At 46.3% G+C, this 15,937-nt stretch overlaps 1 protein-coding gene across 1 annotated transcript; it reads right to left on the bottom strand.

The window, feature by feature from the left end:
- Positions 1-428: 428 nt before the first annotated feature.
- LOC306764236 (serine/threonine-protein phosphatase 2A catalytic subunit beta isoform) lies at positions 429-12,846 on the bottom strand. The gene is made up of 8 exons (XM_079251316.1): positions 12,476-12,846; positions 10,306-10,344; positions 8,749-8,919; positions 7,822-7,995; positions 7,600-7,689; positions 7,362-7,523; positions 7,044-7,162; positions 429-1,105 (listed from the first exon to the last, which is right to left on the bottom strand). The coding sequence occupies exons 1-8, from the start codon at positions 12,575-12,577 to the stop codon at positions 1,033-1,035; spliced, it is 930 nt and encodes a 309-aa protein (XP_079107442.1). The 5' UTR covers positions 12,578-12,846; the 3' UTR covers positions 429-1,032.
- Between the last annotated feature and the right edge of the window lie 3,091 nt (positions 12,847-15,937).

Genomic DNA, 15,937 nt, shown 5'->3' with positions numbered 1-15,937 from the left:
AAATGCCAAAAGAAGAACTGCTATAATTCTGGTGGTGATCCAGATCCTCGTTTGGATCCAGCAACTTTTTAAACGGAGTGTTTTTTTGGTTCATTTAAAGTCTCTCAAAGTAATAAATATAATTGATATTATAATAAACTGTGTAGTTTAGACCTATTGTAGCATCAATATGGCCAAAATGGATATAAAGTTTATGGTTCAGTTACATTTTTCCATCCAACATATTTCTGTATCAGCAAGGATTGAAACTCTTTTGATACTAGATTTACTAGAATAAAGATTTTTATCATCATGTAATATTTACTAAAGGAATCTGTCAAACATTTGAAACACGTGAGTCAGACTCTCCAATAGCCGGTTGTACCATCAGCAATGCCAGGTAACTTCTGAGGAAATGACATGTAGAAGAAAAGAGACTGATCCCAGGAGCTTGTCAATAAGACATTTTATTTCATACGTCTGTTGTCTGAATTCAAATTACAGTAATATACTTGCTGAGATGACCACCAGCTGCAGCCTGGACAGTTAAAATTGACAGCTGTACTACTTAAAGCAAACTTTTTTTTTCTATTTTCCTCCTTTTGTAAAATGCAACAGAAAAGAGCACGTATGCGATGAGATGTGTTTGGTAGCGTCGGGAAGGGAGATAGTGAGGTCTAAAAAAGAAAAACAGAAAGCCTTTGTATGTAAAAGGATCAGAATATGGCACATTTGGTCCACGTTGGTAGTTTTATTATCTTGTTTTCAAACATGTAAGAAACAAAAAGAAAAAGAAAACAGATCATAGTTTACGTGTCGTTGCATTTCCCAGAAGCACAGCATTAATGACAGCATATCGACAACACGACTGTAGAGGGGGCCGCGCCTTAAGTTGCTCTTTTGGTTAAAATATTTCATTTGTAGCCAATCGTTTCCTTCTATTCTCCCTGGTACAGTATCATCCTCAGTATTCATATATTCCATCCAAAATGAGAGGGTGGAGGTGGGGGAGGGGGTCGGGTGGAGCTTTGTGGATAGGGAAGGCTCTGACATTCACAGGAAATAGTCGGGAGTGCGTCTGGTCACGTGAGGCTCGCCACGGCGAGGGGCGGGGTCGAACTGCAGGCTGGAGAGGAGGAAGAGAGACATTAGTTTCCTATTTAAAGTGACTTCAGACACATCTGCAAGTGTACGGTACTGAAGAGCATCACAGGAGTTCAACAGGAGACGTAGATCTGTTGTTGGAAATTATGGAAATTTCAGAACTTAGGTTAGGAAAAACTGTGTGGCAGAGGAAGACTTATGTCCTCCTTTTTGGTTTATTTACTCCTTAAAAACATGAGTAAGGATCTGGCTCCAGGAGCTGCAGCAGCCTCTGGATGAGATGCAGGCGAGGTTAAGGGTCGCTGTGACTGAAGAGTCCTTGGAACGCCGCTCTGAACAGACAAAACATGGAGACATGCAGGAACCCCGATGACTGGCGGAATGACATTGTATCGTTACAATGAATTCCTGGAGCGTTGTCCATGTGGAACAAGTGGAACGTGTGGAACAAGTAAACCGTGTGGAACAAGTAGAACGTGTGGAACATGTGGAACAAGTGGAACGTGTGGAACAAGATGAAGTAGAACGTGTGGAACAAGTGGAACGTGTGGAACAAGATGAACAAGTAGAACGTGTGGAACAAGTAGAACGTGTGGAACAAGATGAACAAGTGGAACGTGTGGAACAAGTGGAACGTGTGGAACAGGTAGAACATGTGGAACAGGTGGAACATGTGGAACAGGTAGAACATGTGGAACAGGTGGAACGTGTGGAACAGGTGGAACGTGTGGAACAAGTGGAACGTGTGGAACGTGTGGAACAAGTAGAACGTGTGGAACAAGTAGAACGTGTGGAACAAGATGAACAAGTGGAACGTGTGGAACAAGTGGAACGTGTGGAACAGGTAGAACATGTGGAACAGGTAGAACGTGTGGAACAGGTGGAACGTGTGGAACAAGTGGAACGTGTGGAACAAGTGGAACGTGTGGAACAAGTAGAACAAGATGAACAAGTAGAACGTGTGGAACAAGTGGAACGTGTGGAACAAGTGGAACGTGTGGAACAAGATGAACAAGTAGAACAAGTGGAACGTGTGGAACAAGTGGAACGTGTGGAACAGGTAGAACGTGTGGAACAAGTGGAACGTGTGGAACAAGTGGAACGTGTGGAACAGGTAGAACGTGTGGAACAAGTGGAACGTGTGGAACGTGTGGAACAAGTGGAACGTGTGGAACAAGTGGAACGTGTGGAACAAGATGAACAAGTAGAACGTGTGGAACAAGTAGAACGTGTGGAACAAGTGGAACAAGATGAACAAGTAGAACGTGTGGAACAAGTGGAACGTGTGGAACAAGATGAACAAGTAGAACAAGTGGAACGTGTGGAACAAGTAGAAGGTGTGGAACAAGTGGAACGTGTGGAACAGGTAGAACGTGTGGAACAAGTGGAACGTGTGGAACAAGTGGAACGTGTGGAACAGGTAGAACGTGTGGAACAAGTGGAACGTGTGGAACAAGATGAACAAGTGGAACGTGTGGAACAAGTGGAACGTGTGGAACAAGTGGAACGTGTGGAACAAGATGAACAAGTGGAACGTGTGGAACAAGTGGAACGTGTGGAACAAGATGAACAAGTAGAACGTGTGGAACAAGTGGAACGTGTGGAACAAGTAGAACAAGATGAACAAGTAGAACGTGTGGAACAAGTGGAACGTGTGGAACAAGTGGAACGTGTGGAACAAGATGAACAAGTAGAACAAGTGGAACGTGTGGAACAAGTGGAACGTGTGGAACAGGTAGAACGTGTGGAACAAGTGGAACGTGTGGAACAAGTGGAACGTGTGGAACAGGTAGAACGTGTGGAACAAGTGGAACGTGTGGAACGTGTGGAACAAGTGGAACGTGTGGAACAAGTGGAACGTGTGGAACAAGATGAACAAGTAGAACGTGTGGAACAAGTAGAACGTGTGGAACAAGTGGAACAAGATGAACAAGTAGAACGTGTGGAACAAGTGGAACGTGTGGAACAAGATGAACAAGTAGAACAAGTGGAACGTGTGGAACAAGTAGAAGGTGTGGAACAAGTGGAACGTGTGGAACAGGTAGAACGTGTGGAACAAGTGGAACGTGTGGAACAAGTGGAACGTGTGGAACAGGTAGAACGTGTGGAACAAGTGGAACGTGTGGAACAAGATGAACAAGTGGAACGTGTGGAACAAGTGGAACGTGTGGAACAAGTGGAACGTGTGGAACAAGATGAACAAGTGGAACGTGTGGAACAAGTGGAACGTGTGGAACAAGATGAACAAGTAGAACGTGTGGAACAAGTGGAACGTGTGGAACAAGTGGAACGTGTGGAACAGGTAGAACGTGTGGAACAAGTGGAACGTGTGGAACAAGTGGAACGTGTGGAACAGGTAGAACGTGTGGAACAAGTGGAACGTGTGGAACAAGTGGAACGTGTGGAACAAGATGAACAAGTGGAACGTGTGGAACAAGTGGAACGTGTGGAACAAGATGAACAAGTAGAACGTGTGGAACAAGTGGAACGTGTGGAACAGGTAGAACGTGTGGAACAAGTGGAACGTGTGGAACAAGATGAACAAGTAGAACGTGTGGAACAAGTGGAACGTGTGGAACAGGTAGAACGTGTGGAACAAGTGGAACAAGTGGAACGTGTGGAACAAGATGAACAAGTAGAACGTGTGGAACAGGTAGAACGTGTGGAACATGTGGAACATGTGGAACAAGTGGAACAAGATGAACAAGTAGAACGTGTGGAACAAGTAGAACGTGTGGAACAAGTAGAACGTGTGGAACAAGTAGAACGTGTGGAACAAGTGGAACGTGTGGAACAGGTAGAACGTGTGGAACAAGTGGAACGTGTGGAACAAGTGGAACGTGTGGAACAAGATGAACAAGTGGAACGTGTGGAACAGGTAGAACGTGTGGAACAGGTAGAACGTGTGGAACAAGTGGAACGTGTGGAACAAGATGAACAAGTAGAACGTGTGGAACAAGTGGAACGTGTGGAACAGGTAGAACGTGTGGAACAAGTGGAACAAGTGGAACGTGTGGAACAAGATGAACAAGTAGAACGTGTGGAACAGGTAGAACGTGTGGAACAAGTGGAACATGTGGAACAAGTGGAACAAGATGAACAAGTAGAACGTGTGGAACAAGTAGAACGTGTGGAACAAGTAGAACGTGTGGAACAAGTGGAACAGGTAGAACGTGTGGAACAAGTGGAACGTGTGGAACAAGTGGAACGTGTGGAACAAGATGAACAAGTAGAACGTGTGGAACAAGTGGAACGTGTGGAACAGGTAGAACGTGTGGAACAAGTGGAACAAGATGAACAAGTGGAACGTGTGGAACAAGTGGAACAGGTAGAACGTGTGGAACGTGTGGAACAAGATGAACAAGTAGAACGTGTGGAACAAGTGGAACGTGTGGAACAAGATGAACAAGTAGAACGTGTGGAACAAGTAGAACCTGTGGAAAGTGTGGAACGTGTAGAACATGTGGAACAAGTGGAACGTGTGGAACATGTGGAACAAGTGGAACGTGTGGAACATGTGGAACAAGTGGAACGTGTGGAACAAGTAAACCGTGTGGAACAAGTAGAACGTGTGGAACAAGTGGAACGTGTGGAACAAGATGAAGTAGAACGTGTGGAACAAGTGGAACGTGTGGAACAAGATGAACAAGTAGAACGTGTGGAACAAGTAGAACGTGTGGAACAAGATGAACAAGTGGAACGTGTGGAACAAGTGGAACGTGTGGAACAGGTAGAACGTGTGGAACAGGTGGAACGTGTGGAACAGGTGGAACGTGTGGAACAAGTGGAACGTGTGGAACAAGTAGAACGTGTGGAACAAGTGGAACAAGATGAACAAGTAGAACGTGTGGAACAAGTGGAACGTGTGGAACAAGATGAACAAGTGGAACGTGTGGAACAGGTAGAACGTGTGGAACAAGTGGAACGTGTGGAACAAGTGGAACGTGTGGAACAGGTAGAACGTGTGGAACAAGTGGAACGTGTGGAACAAGATGAACAAGTGGAACGTGTGGAACAAGTGGAACGTGTGGAACAAGATGAACAAGTAGAACGTGTGGAACAAGTAGAACGTGTGGAACAAGTGGAACAAGATGAACAAGTAGAACGTGTGGAACAAGTGGAACGTGTGGAACAGGTAGAACGTGTGGAACAAGTGGAACGTGTGGAACAAGATGAACAAGTGGAACGTGTGGAACAAGTGGAACGTGTGGAACAAGATGAACAAGTGGAACGTGTGGAACAAGTGGAACGTGTGGAACAAGATGAACAAGTAGAACGTGTGGAACAAGTGGAACGTGTGGAACAAGTGGAACGTGTGGAACAAGTAGAACGTGTGGAACAAGTGGAACGTGTGGAACAAGATGAACAAGATGAACAGGTAGAACGTGTGGAACAAGTGGAACGTGTGGAACAAGATGAACAAGTAGAACGTGTGGAACAAGTGGAACGTGTGGAACAGGTAGAACGTGTGGAACAAGTGGAACGTGTGGAACAAGATGAACAAGTAGAACGTGTGGAACAGGTAGAACGTGTGGAACAAGTGGAACATGTGGAACAAGTGGAACAAGATGAACAAGTAGAACGTGTGGAACAAGTAGAACGTGTGGAACAAGTGGAACGTGTGGAACAGGTAGAACGTGTGGAACAAGTGGAACGTGTGGAACAAGTGGAACGTGTGGAACAAGATGAACAAGTAGAACGTGTGGAACAAGTGGAACGTGTGGAACAGGTAGAACGTGTGGAACAAGTGGAACGTGTGGAACAGGTAGAACGTGTGGAACAAGTGGAACGTGTGGAACAAGATGAACAAGTGGAACGTGTGGAACAAGTGGAACAGGTAGAACGTGTGGAACAAGTGGAACGTGTGGAACAAGATGAACAAGTAGAACGTGTGGAACAAGTGGAACATGTGGAACAAGATGAACAAGTAGAACGTGTGGAACAAGTAGAACGTGTGGAACAAGTAGAACGTGTGGAACAGGTAGAACGTGTGGAACAAGTGGAACGTGTGGAACAAGTGGAATGTGTGGAACAGGTAGAACAAGTGTGACAAGTAGAACCTGTGGAAAGTGTGGAACGTGTAGAACACGTGGAACAAGTGGAATGTGTGGAACATGTAACCATGAAGTCGAAGACCATTGTGTCATTTTTAACTTATTACGTCCAACTGAGGTTGGACTTCCAGCAACACGATGATGATGATCAGGTTATGTTACACAGATTCCGGGGTTAAAGAGAAGCTTTACGACTCGTCATCGTGACGCCTTCAGGTGTCCGCTGACACGTTTCCACAATTTCAGTCAAACAGCTGAAGCCAGCTCCACGTCTTTACTTGCTTTCTACGTTTCAAACTGTTTCTGTCCCGCAGCTTCCAGAAGGAAGCCTCCAGGTAGACGTCCTGCCTCCTTTCCTCCTGCAGAAACGACGTACGGACGACTTACGTTTATTACCTCTGCTGACAGCATGAGTCTGTCCGTTAGCTACACAACACGGATTTATGCTGCAGGGAACCTCAGAGAAGGAATAAGGAGCTGCTTTCAGGGCCGATCGGACCAGCTGATGGCAGGAGGTTTAAAGCAGGGGTGTCAAACTGCAGTCCTGGAGGCTTTGGTTGTTTCCCTCCACCAACAGAAGCAGCTTCTCTTGGTCAGGTGGGTTGGAGCATGGAGACAATAAAAACCTGCAGGAGCGCAGCCTTCCAGGAGTTTGACACCCCTGCTTTAAAGCATTCCTGGTTGTTGGGAGGTAAGAGATGGTTTCAGGAGCTTCCTACTGAGAAAAGCCGGCCTGTCAGAATGTTCCGCCTGCGCTGCGACTGCTTCTAGATTAGTTCAGCTCGTCATGCTGGCTTCAGAATAAAACTCCAGACTTGTGAGAAAACGATCAGAATAACGTGGAGTGAAGGTGTGTGAACTCCAGCTCTGCACCTGCACCGCATCGTTTCACCTCTTCCTACTTACAAGGAATATTTCAGAGTGTCGTCCAGTTCCATGATGGCCGCCTGGTTTCCACAGCGGTAGCAGTAGTTCGGAGCACTGAAGATGGTCACCACGTTCTTGTCATGACCCCAGTTGTAGCCCTGGGGAGGGAAGGGGGACACACACACACACACACACATCAGACTGGAGCCCACGGCTGGCGGCGTGGCATACAGGCGTGTGACGAGTTAACTAGCTGGTCTGATGAGGCTCCTCCATCTTTGCATGTAAAGAGCTGTGTTGCTATGGAAACGCAGCCCGCTACAGATTAACGTGGCGTGTTTGTGACGGCGGCGTTACCTCCATGACCAGCTGATGGGCGCGAGACACCAGGGTGAGGCCGTTGGCGTGGTTGAAGGTCTCGGAGATGTCCTGTCCGAAGGTGTAACCAGCACCACGGGGGGAGATGCCCCACCCACCGCGGTCGTCCGGGTCGGACCACAGCAGGTCGCACATGGGACCCTGCAGCAGAGGAGGAGTTAGAGCGGAAGCATCTGGAACGTTCCTGCTTCAACGTGTCGGCTGTGAAGCTCCGTACCTCATGTGGGACTTCCTGCAGGCGGTCCAGGGCTCGTATGTGGTCCAGAGTGTCTATGGAGGGAGACAGACCTCCGTGGAGACAGAAAATCTGCAGACAGACTCAGATTTCAGTCTCATCTCATCACACACACACACACACACACACGTCATGTTGAGGTTTAAACCGGCCATTTCCTGCTCTGCCAACTTCCCAGCAGAGGTCCCTAAACGCAGCACGTACCTGGCCGTCCACCAGCGCGGTTAGCGGCAGGTAGTCAAACAGGTCTGTGAAGTACTTCCAGACGTTGGCGTTGCCGTATTTCCGCAGGCACTCGTCGTAGAAGCCGTAGACCTGCGTGATCTGCCGCGACTCGTGGTTGCCTCGCAGGATGGTGATTCGCTCTGGGAAACGGACCTGCAGACAGCGGGGGGAAGCACACCAACTGAACAGCCACCATCATCAGATCCCAGTCAGACTAAAGCTCATCAGTTACTGCTTTATTCAGTCTAAAACGCTGAAGGCAAAGCGCCGCGCGGCGCTCAGCATCACGCCTCGTCGCCGGACATCTGCCCTGCATCAGCTGCTGGATGTGAAGGTCGGACAGTTTTACACCCAGCAACGCTCTCATCGGCGATCCCAGTCTGAGAGAAAACCTCACTGGTTTGTATTGGTCATGTGACACGTCATGGGGTGAAAACGCCAAAGACACGCTTTGAAAACGCTGCCGGCAGCGTTTATCTGTCAGAGAGAGGAAGAGAAGACGACCCCCAGCACACGATGAGATCTTGTTGCTCTGATGTCTGATGGATGTTCAGATTGTTTCCTTGGAACTTTATCAAGTTATTCTTTCTAACCCACAAGGTCCACTTCAGCAGGACCTCCACACCGAGGCTCCTGCTGCGTTTCAGGAGGCTTTTAGTCCCATTCAGACCTGCTTCATGACAACAAGATGGCGGGAACTGGAGCTTTTCTGGTGCTGACCGTACTGTCTAACCTGGTACTTAAACCTTTCCCTTCAAGTTGTTCAAATATGAAAGAAAAAGCTTTAAAACCTGGTTTAGCAGACTGAAGCCACGTCTTCTCATGCAGGCGCCACAAGTCACATGACGCCGCAGGAGGAACTGAAGGTCGTCTTTAAAAACATGGATGTCCTCAGAGACGGTTTACCTTTAGCGTGACGAGCAGCGTGACCGTCTCCACGGAGTAGTAGCCTCTGTCCACGTAGTCTCCCATGAACAGGTAGTTGGTGTCTGGAGACTTCCCTCCGATCTTGAAGAGCTCCATGAGGTCATGGAACTGGCCGTGCACGTCGCCGCACACCGTCACCGGGCATCGCACCTGCAGAACAGTCACACTGATGATCTGATGGACATGCTCCTTGTTCCGACATATCGGTATCCACGGTAACGCCCGGCAGCGTTCAGTGCATCTGGGATCAGACTGTGATGGAGGATTGTTTTGGTGACGATTCAGAACAATCAGGTTTTCTTGCTGTATTATGGCTGCTCCGGTACGTCGCAGGGAAGAAACGAGACCTTTTCACCGCTTTCCTGCTGGGAAGAAGACAGAAGGTCGCCGAACTATAGGAGCCTCATAATAATAATACTACTAATGATAATCTACCTGTCTAGTATGATAATGATAATATACAAGCTAATCTGCGTGTCGGTAAATACGTGGCGTTGGCGAGTTCCTTTCCAGCGTTTCAGCACGTCGTCTGGAGCAGCACTTTATTAAAACTCCTTCTGAAAGTAGAAAACAGTAGAATCTGCTACGAGGAGGAATGTTCCAACATTTTGTTCTCGCGGACGCGGTTGGGGTCATGTCGCGGCTCGTTCTCGACCCACCGGCCACGCAGAACTTTCTCCTGCTGAGACGTGTGATCGGTCGGACATCTGAGGTGAAAAGCACGAAGCAAACACGTCTGCATTTTTATACATCATCACTTCTAGACGTTTCCGCTGACGGGTCGTATTCAGTGGTTCCAGCTCCTCCATGCAGGGGACACAGGTTCGATTCCTGGAGCCAACCGCTGTACCTCCTTCCCTACAACGACTCACGAAGACGTTCAGAGCTGGAAAGTGATTTTCCTGCTAAACCATAGTTTATATTTAGACACAGAGAATAGAAATGATTCCAGGTTCAAGTCCCTTCTGGAAACGACAGCCTGCTTTCAGAGCAGCTTATTGATCCCTGTCACACACACACACACACACACACACACACACACACACACACACACACACACACACACACACACACAGAGAGCAGATCTAGCAGAACCAAACATTGCTAAGTGTTGGCCACGTTTTGGCAGCATGACCCGCCTCGTTTGATTTGTCGCCGCTGACATGAAGCAAACTGCAAACAGGATCATGGTGTGTGTGACGAACAAGGATCCGTCTGGTGTTTAACGGACATTTTCTACCACAGGAACACGGTCGTACCGCTGCCAACCGATACCTTCAGGACGTTTATTTCACTTCATTTTCTGAGACCGACTCTTATTCCCAGAGAACGCGCTGCAAGCGCACACCCGGCCTCCTCGCCCCACTCCCCACGTTCCACAGTCCTGAAAGACCAGCAAAACGCTCGCCGCTGCGACGGCGAATGGCCGCTGCGACGGCGAATGGCCGCTGCGACGGCGCCTGGCCGCTGCGACGGCGAATGGCAGCCACGGAGGCCATAATGTGATGTGAGGGAAGATGTTGTGGCTCCACTCACCTCCTGAACGTTGGACTCCTTGGTCAGAATCTCCTTCGCCTGGAGAGGAAACAGAGTTTTATTATTTATTTGGTGGACATGAAGAAGACAGAGAGCAGCTGGACAGTAAACCACCATGTCGGTGACGGGAGTCTGTTCCTGTAAACATGTTTAAATAAAGACAGAAAAACAGCATCTTTAACCCTGGAAAGGAGATAAATCCTTCCGTCTGACGGTGCCTTTAACAACCTAAACCGCCCAGCAGGCGATGGAAACACCAACACCACACCCAGGTTTGCTTCTCGTCAACAGACTCGTCTGAATGGCAGAGAAAACGGCGTCCAAACCCAACAGAACCTGGAGATCCATTTGGAGCAAGATCTCCTCCAGACCTGGATGTGTTCTTCGCTCTGGACCAGTACAGATTACTAGCAGGGGAACTGGACGGTTTCACCAGTCACTCCTCCACAGCCCTCCTGCCTCTGTAATGGCTTTACTGGACAGATTTTCCCCAACTGGCCTGAACAGCGTGACGACCTTCCAGCTGATCTGGTCTCGTCTCACAACCAGGAAAAACCCTGGAGGTGTTCAGAAGTTCTGTCTTCCTACACATTCTGCAGATCAGAGCTGCAAACCGTCGCATGGCCGCTCTAAACCCGACCGTTTCTCCAGAGCCAGAAAAGCCTCTATGTGGAACAGAAGCTGCTGTTTGTGCAGATCCAGACCAGAGAGCTTGGTGTCAGCTGGGTCTGCCGTCTGGAGCAGGAACACAAGGAACGGGAAACATGGAGGTCAAAATGCTAAAGCAGCGCGACTGAAAACAGAAAACATCAGAGAAATGGACAGAAATACCAGATGTGTTTGTGGGCTGCAACTTTAACATGACCAATCAAAACAAGTGATGCTAGCAGGTGTGTTTTAGGATGTTTTCCTTTTCAGTCTGTGCCATTTCTCTCATGTTTCCATTTTTATAGTCTCCATTTGAAGCCTGATCACCCGATGATGGTGGTGAAGTCCAGGAGAGCAGCATGATCCTCTCCAGATGGTGTTTCCATCCCGTAAGCCACAGGTGTCAAACTCCAGTCCTCGAGGGCCGCTATCCTGCAGGTTTTGTTGTCTCCATGCTCCAACACACCTGACCAACATTCATAAACAGGTTGAGGAGAAGCTGCTGGATCTATTTAATCAGAATCAGCTGACTTGGTAGAGAGAAACAACAAAAACCTGCCGGATACCGGCCCTCCAGGACTGGAGTTTGACACCCCTGCCGTAACCGGACTTTCATACTGTCCCACTACAGGACTATGGTCTCAGACCTCCAGTCCACATGACCTCAGATGAGTTAAAACCAGACCCAGATTAACACAGTTACACCGTGAGAACTCAGAGGAACCCTTACAATTTCTAAACCTTTACAGATTAAACATATCACATGTTTGCCTGTGATTCAGCTGGTCTGGATGGGATTTTACATCATAATAAATGAAGAACTGGGTCAGCTCGTTATGACTTCCTTCTCTGATACAGTTTCAGGAGTTTCTTCCTGACATAAACATTCCTGTCAGCATCCAGGACATGATTCTGCACACGGCCAGTTTAAACGAAGTACCGATAAATTAATGTTTGTAGCAGACATCTGTAGAAACCAGGCAATGGGAGCCGTTTTATGACACATTTATGTAATAAACCGGCTGATCAATAAGCAGAGGGCGCGGTGCCGATCACCGCACGTACACACCAAACCAACTAGAACACCGCACTTTACCGCAACACAACACACCGAAACCAGCTCCAATACTGTGGACATTTTATAATCAGTCTTACTGACAAATGGATGGATAATAAAAACGAGCTCCGTCTATTTCCTGGCAAAGCGTGGATCGACGGCCTGTCCGCGATGAGACGTCGATCCTAATGAAACACACCACCAGAGCTAAAACTGCTCTTTTGGGTTTTTCATTTTAAATAAGGGGGCAAAAGACTTCGATTTTACACCGTTCACTGAACAGATTAAGCCTGATGACCCAGCGATGGTGGCCGAATCCTGGCAACTACATGTTGCCCGTCATTCCAGGAATTAGCCTGAGCCGCTGGCTGAAATGTTGCCCGTCATTCCAGGAATTAGCCGGAGCCGCTGAGGCAACCCAGGCCGCAGGCTGCGAGGTCAGCTGGGAGAGAAAACACCTCTTACCTTCTCACAGAGGGTCCTGACTTGGTTTTCTGTCAGCTGCTTGCACTCGTTCAGCTGTTCGATCCACTGGTCTAGTTCTTTAGTGAAAGATTTGTCCTCCATGGCGGCAGCTCTCCGAGCTAACTGCGTTAGCTTCCTACAAACAACCTGCTAGCTGCGTTAGCCTTTAGCACGCCGATCTAGTCACGCCAAACCCGTTTAAAATCAACGAAAGGTTCGAGAATTAACGACCGGCTTAATTAATTTCTATCATGTTAAACGACTTATGATAAATTACTGATGTTAAAGCAGTTTTGGGGGCCGGGTTAATGAAAATGGTCGGAAGTCCGGGATGCGGCAGAAGGAGCAGCGTCGCAGCGGCTAGCCGATTTGCTAAAGGAGCTAGCTTCAATAACATCCGGGTATCTGAGCAACGCACAGACGCACGCAGGAGCGACGCCTGGTGGATTTATTGGGAACTACAGGTTGGTTTCTGCTACTTCTGTTTACTGTCAAAACGTTCCTGGAACAGCAGAAGTTTATTTTTCTCCCTTTCAAACAACCAAAGAAACATATAAGGCGCCTAAGCCTCTGATCAGAACATTGTTATTACTCAGCTCATCCAGCAAATACTGTTAATTTTGGGAGCATCAGCAGTAAGTTTATATTTACATAAACTGATATCTTCTTGCTTCGACGTGTCAGAGAGTAAATAACACACTGTCCACCGTTTTGGGTGTACATGTGTTAGTTAAATTTTAAATATGCTGATTTGATTCTACATTGATCTTTAACTGTAATTGTTTATAGTTTTGGTGCTTGTTATGTTGTTTGATTTATTTTTATGCTGTCAGGAACATTTAAAAACTGTTTGCTTATTGTTTCTGAGCAATTTCATAAAATATTATTTGCGTTGTTGTGTTGTTTCAGTTTTGAACCAATGTCCACTCTTTTGACCACACATGCAGATGACAAGCTGACTAAATAAATAAAACCTGTTGCGTTGGGGCCGAAAGAGTCTGATATTTCTCATTACATGCGTCATAATGTGATTTTTTTTCTTTTTTATAAAATATGTTCTAATTTTTTCTATTATATATTTATGTACAGTTTCAATTTATATATAAATTATATTCTATATTTCAAATTAGTCTGTTGTATTTTGTATACTATCTCTGTGTTTTTTATAACTTTATGTTTGAATGCTTTTATCTCTGTTTATGGGGAACTGTTATAACTGCAGTAGTACAAATCTGCCCCCTTATGGAAGAAAGAAAGATTCTAATTCTTTATTTTTTCCTCATCACATACATATTCATCCAGTTTACCACTGCAGATTGATGCTACAGATCCAACAGAGAGAGAAACCATGTTGAGTTCGCTGTAATTTCCTGCTGTAGTTTGCCTTCCTGTCCGCTAGGAGGCGGTGTGAACCTTGTCTAGAAGAGCGAGTTGGAACTGTGGGATGAATTAGGACTTTATAGTGGAAAAGATGCAAAAGGCTATTCATAAAGTGGAAAACTGGTCCTACAAATGAAGTTTTAAATGTTCATTTGATAAAATAAAAACTATCCTTTTACAAGGAATAGAAAAACGAGCTTAAATGATTAAACCAGGAGACTGACAGAGAAGAACAATTTAAGCTTCATGGAGTATTGTTTGATGAAAAATGTCATATTCAAATAATGCAGGAAAATGCATAAAAGTTACGAGTGTAATGAGGTGTTTGGTTGGAAATGACAGCGGTGCAGTTTTTAAAACTTTGTGTAGTGGTCTCATCAGGGCTGCAGTAGATTATAGGTGTGCAGTCTACAGATCTGCTGCTGACACACTACACAGACATTAGATACCATTCAGGTGTAGGTGGTGCTACAGTTAAACATGGGTACCAGTAGCAGCCTTACAAGCTGAGGTGTGTGTGTGTGTGTGTGTGTGTGTGTGTGTGTGTGTGTGTGTGTGTGTGTGTGTGTGTGTGTGTGTGTGTGTGTGTGTGTGTGTATGTAGACGTACCATTTGAACTAGGTGCACACAGCTGTTTTAAAAGGGTTGGGTTAAAGTCAAAGGTAATATTTAAGAAGAGCCCACACAGGCAACCCGGCTGGGAAGTGGAGATGAAGAGAAATGAGAAGGTTGGATGGGCAGTGTTGCAAAAAGCAGCAGCATAGAAATGTCTGGAATAAACATCAGCCTATCAGTAATGCCAGCATGGACTTCACCTTGCTGGGAAGGAAGATCAGGAACAAGAGAGAGAATTGTGATTCAGGTTCTGTGAAGACATATGTTGAAAGTTTTTGTATCAGAATGTATCCATAAGTCCTGGAGGTGGTACAGGAGGAACGGCACATCGTGCCAGAGGTCAGAGTGCAAGGAGGACATGACCAGTTCCCCCTGCAGAGATAGTAGCACTATTATTAGCTTTAACAGAAGGTACAAAACATTTAAGTTCACTGGTTTCTTCAAACTCAAAAACAGATATTCAAAAAGCAGACCAGACATAAAGATAGAAATCCAGACGGTGGGATGGTCGTAACAGTTCTCTGGGTCTCGGCTCATACTGGGGTAAATGGGACTGAACTGGCAGATGGGAGAGGGCTAAGGAGTGGGCAAAGAAAGAAGAGCTTGCCTGGACAGGTAGATATGGTAAAATGTGAAGATGTATTATTAAGCATAAAATTAGGGAGCAATGGTATGAAGAGTGGTAAGAAGAAAGAAAAGAAGATGGCTTTATGGAATTCAAAGGACAGCGGGAGTGAGGAGGAGGTGATTGGACGAAGAAAGTGTGATCGAATTATTCCAAGACAGAGACAGGATGGGTAAACACAACATGGATTGATGTGTACTCTGCCACAAAACAGAAACAACAGAACATGTAATGTTCCGCTGCAACAAATCTAAATCAATAAGGAAGAAAATGTTTGGTAAACTCAAGGCAGGGATGATTACATGTAAAATGTTACAGGAAAGGTCTGGAGAAGGGACGGATTTTAATCTAAACGGGGCTTAATGAGAGGATAGAGGTAGAAAAGAAACAGAGGAAAAGGATAGAGGTAGAAAAGAAGCAGAGGAAGAGGATAGAGGTAGAAAAGAAACAGAGGAAAAGGATAGAGGTAGAAAAGAAGCAGAGGAAGAGGATAGAGGTAGAAAAGAAGCAGAGGAAGAGGATAGAGGTAGAAAAGAAGCAGAGGAAGAGGATAGAGGTAGAAAAGAAGCAGAGGAAGAGGATAGAGGTAGAAAAGAAGCAGAGGAAGAGGATAGAGGTAGAAAAGAAACAGAGGAAGAGGATAGAGGTAGAAAAGAAGCAGAGGAAGAGGATAGAGGTAGAAAAGAAGCAGAGGAAGAGGATAGAGGTAGAAAAGAAGCAGAGGAAGAGGATAGAGGTAGAAAAGAAACAGAGGAAAAGGATAGAGGTAGAAAAGAAGCAGAGGAAGAGGATAGAGGTAGAAAAGAAGCAGAGGAAGAGGATAGAGGTAGAAAAGAAGCAGA

Source organism: Telmatherina bonti (genome assembly GCF_933228915.1).
Source record: "Telmatherina bonti genome assembly, chromosome: 13".
Lineage (NCBI taxonomy): Eukaryota > Metazoa > Chordata > Actinopteri > Atheriniformes > Telmatherinidae > Telmatherina > Telmatherina bonti.
The sequence above is the reverse complement of the archived record's forward strand: the minus strand, read 5'-3'. Positions and strand labels throughout refer to the sequence as shown.

Bases quoted from the DNA above. Each gene is read 5' to 3' on its own strand.
- LOC306764236 (XM_079251316.1), bottom strand. From the start codon at position 12,577: ATGGAGGACAAATCTTTCACTAAAGAACTAGACCAGTGGATCGAACAG. The intron at 10,345-12,475 runs GTAAGAGGTGTT...TTTCCTCTCCAG, and splicing joins TCAGGACCCTCTGTGAGAAG to GCGAAGGAGATTCTGACCAA. The intron at 7,163-7,361 runs GTAACGCCGCCG...TTCCCTCCCCAG, and splicing joins CCCATCAGCTGGTCATGGAG to GGCTACAACTGGGGTCATGA.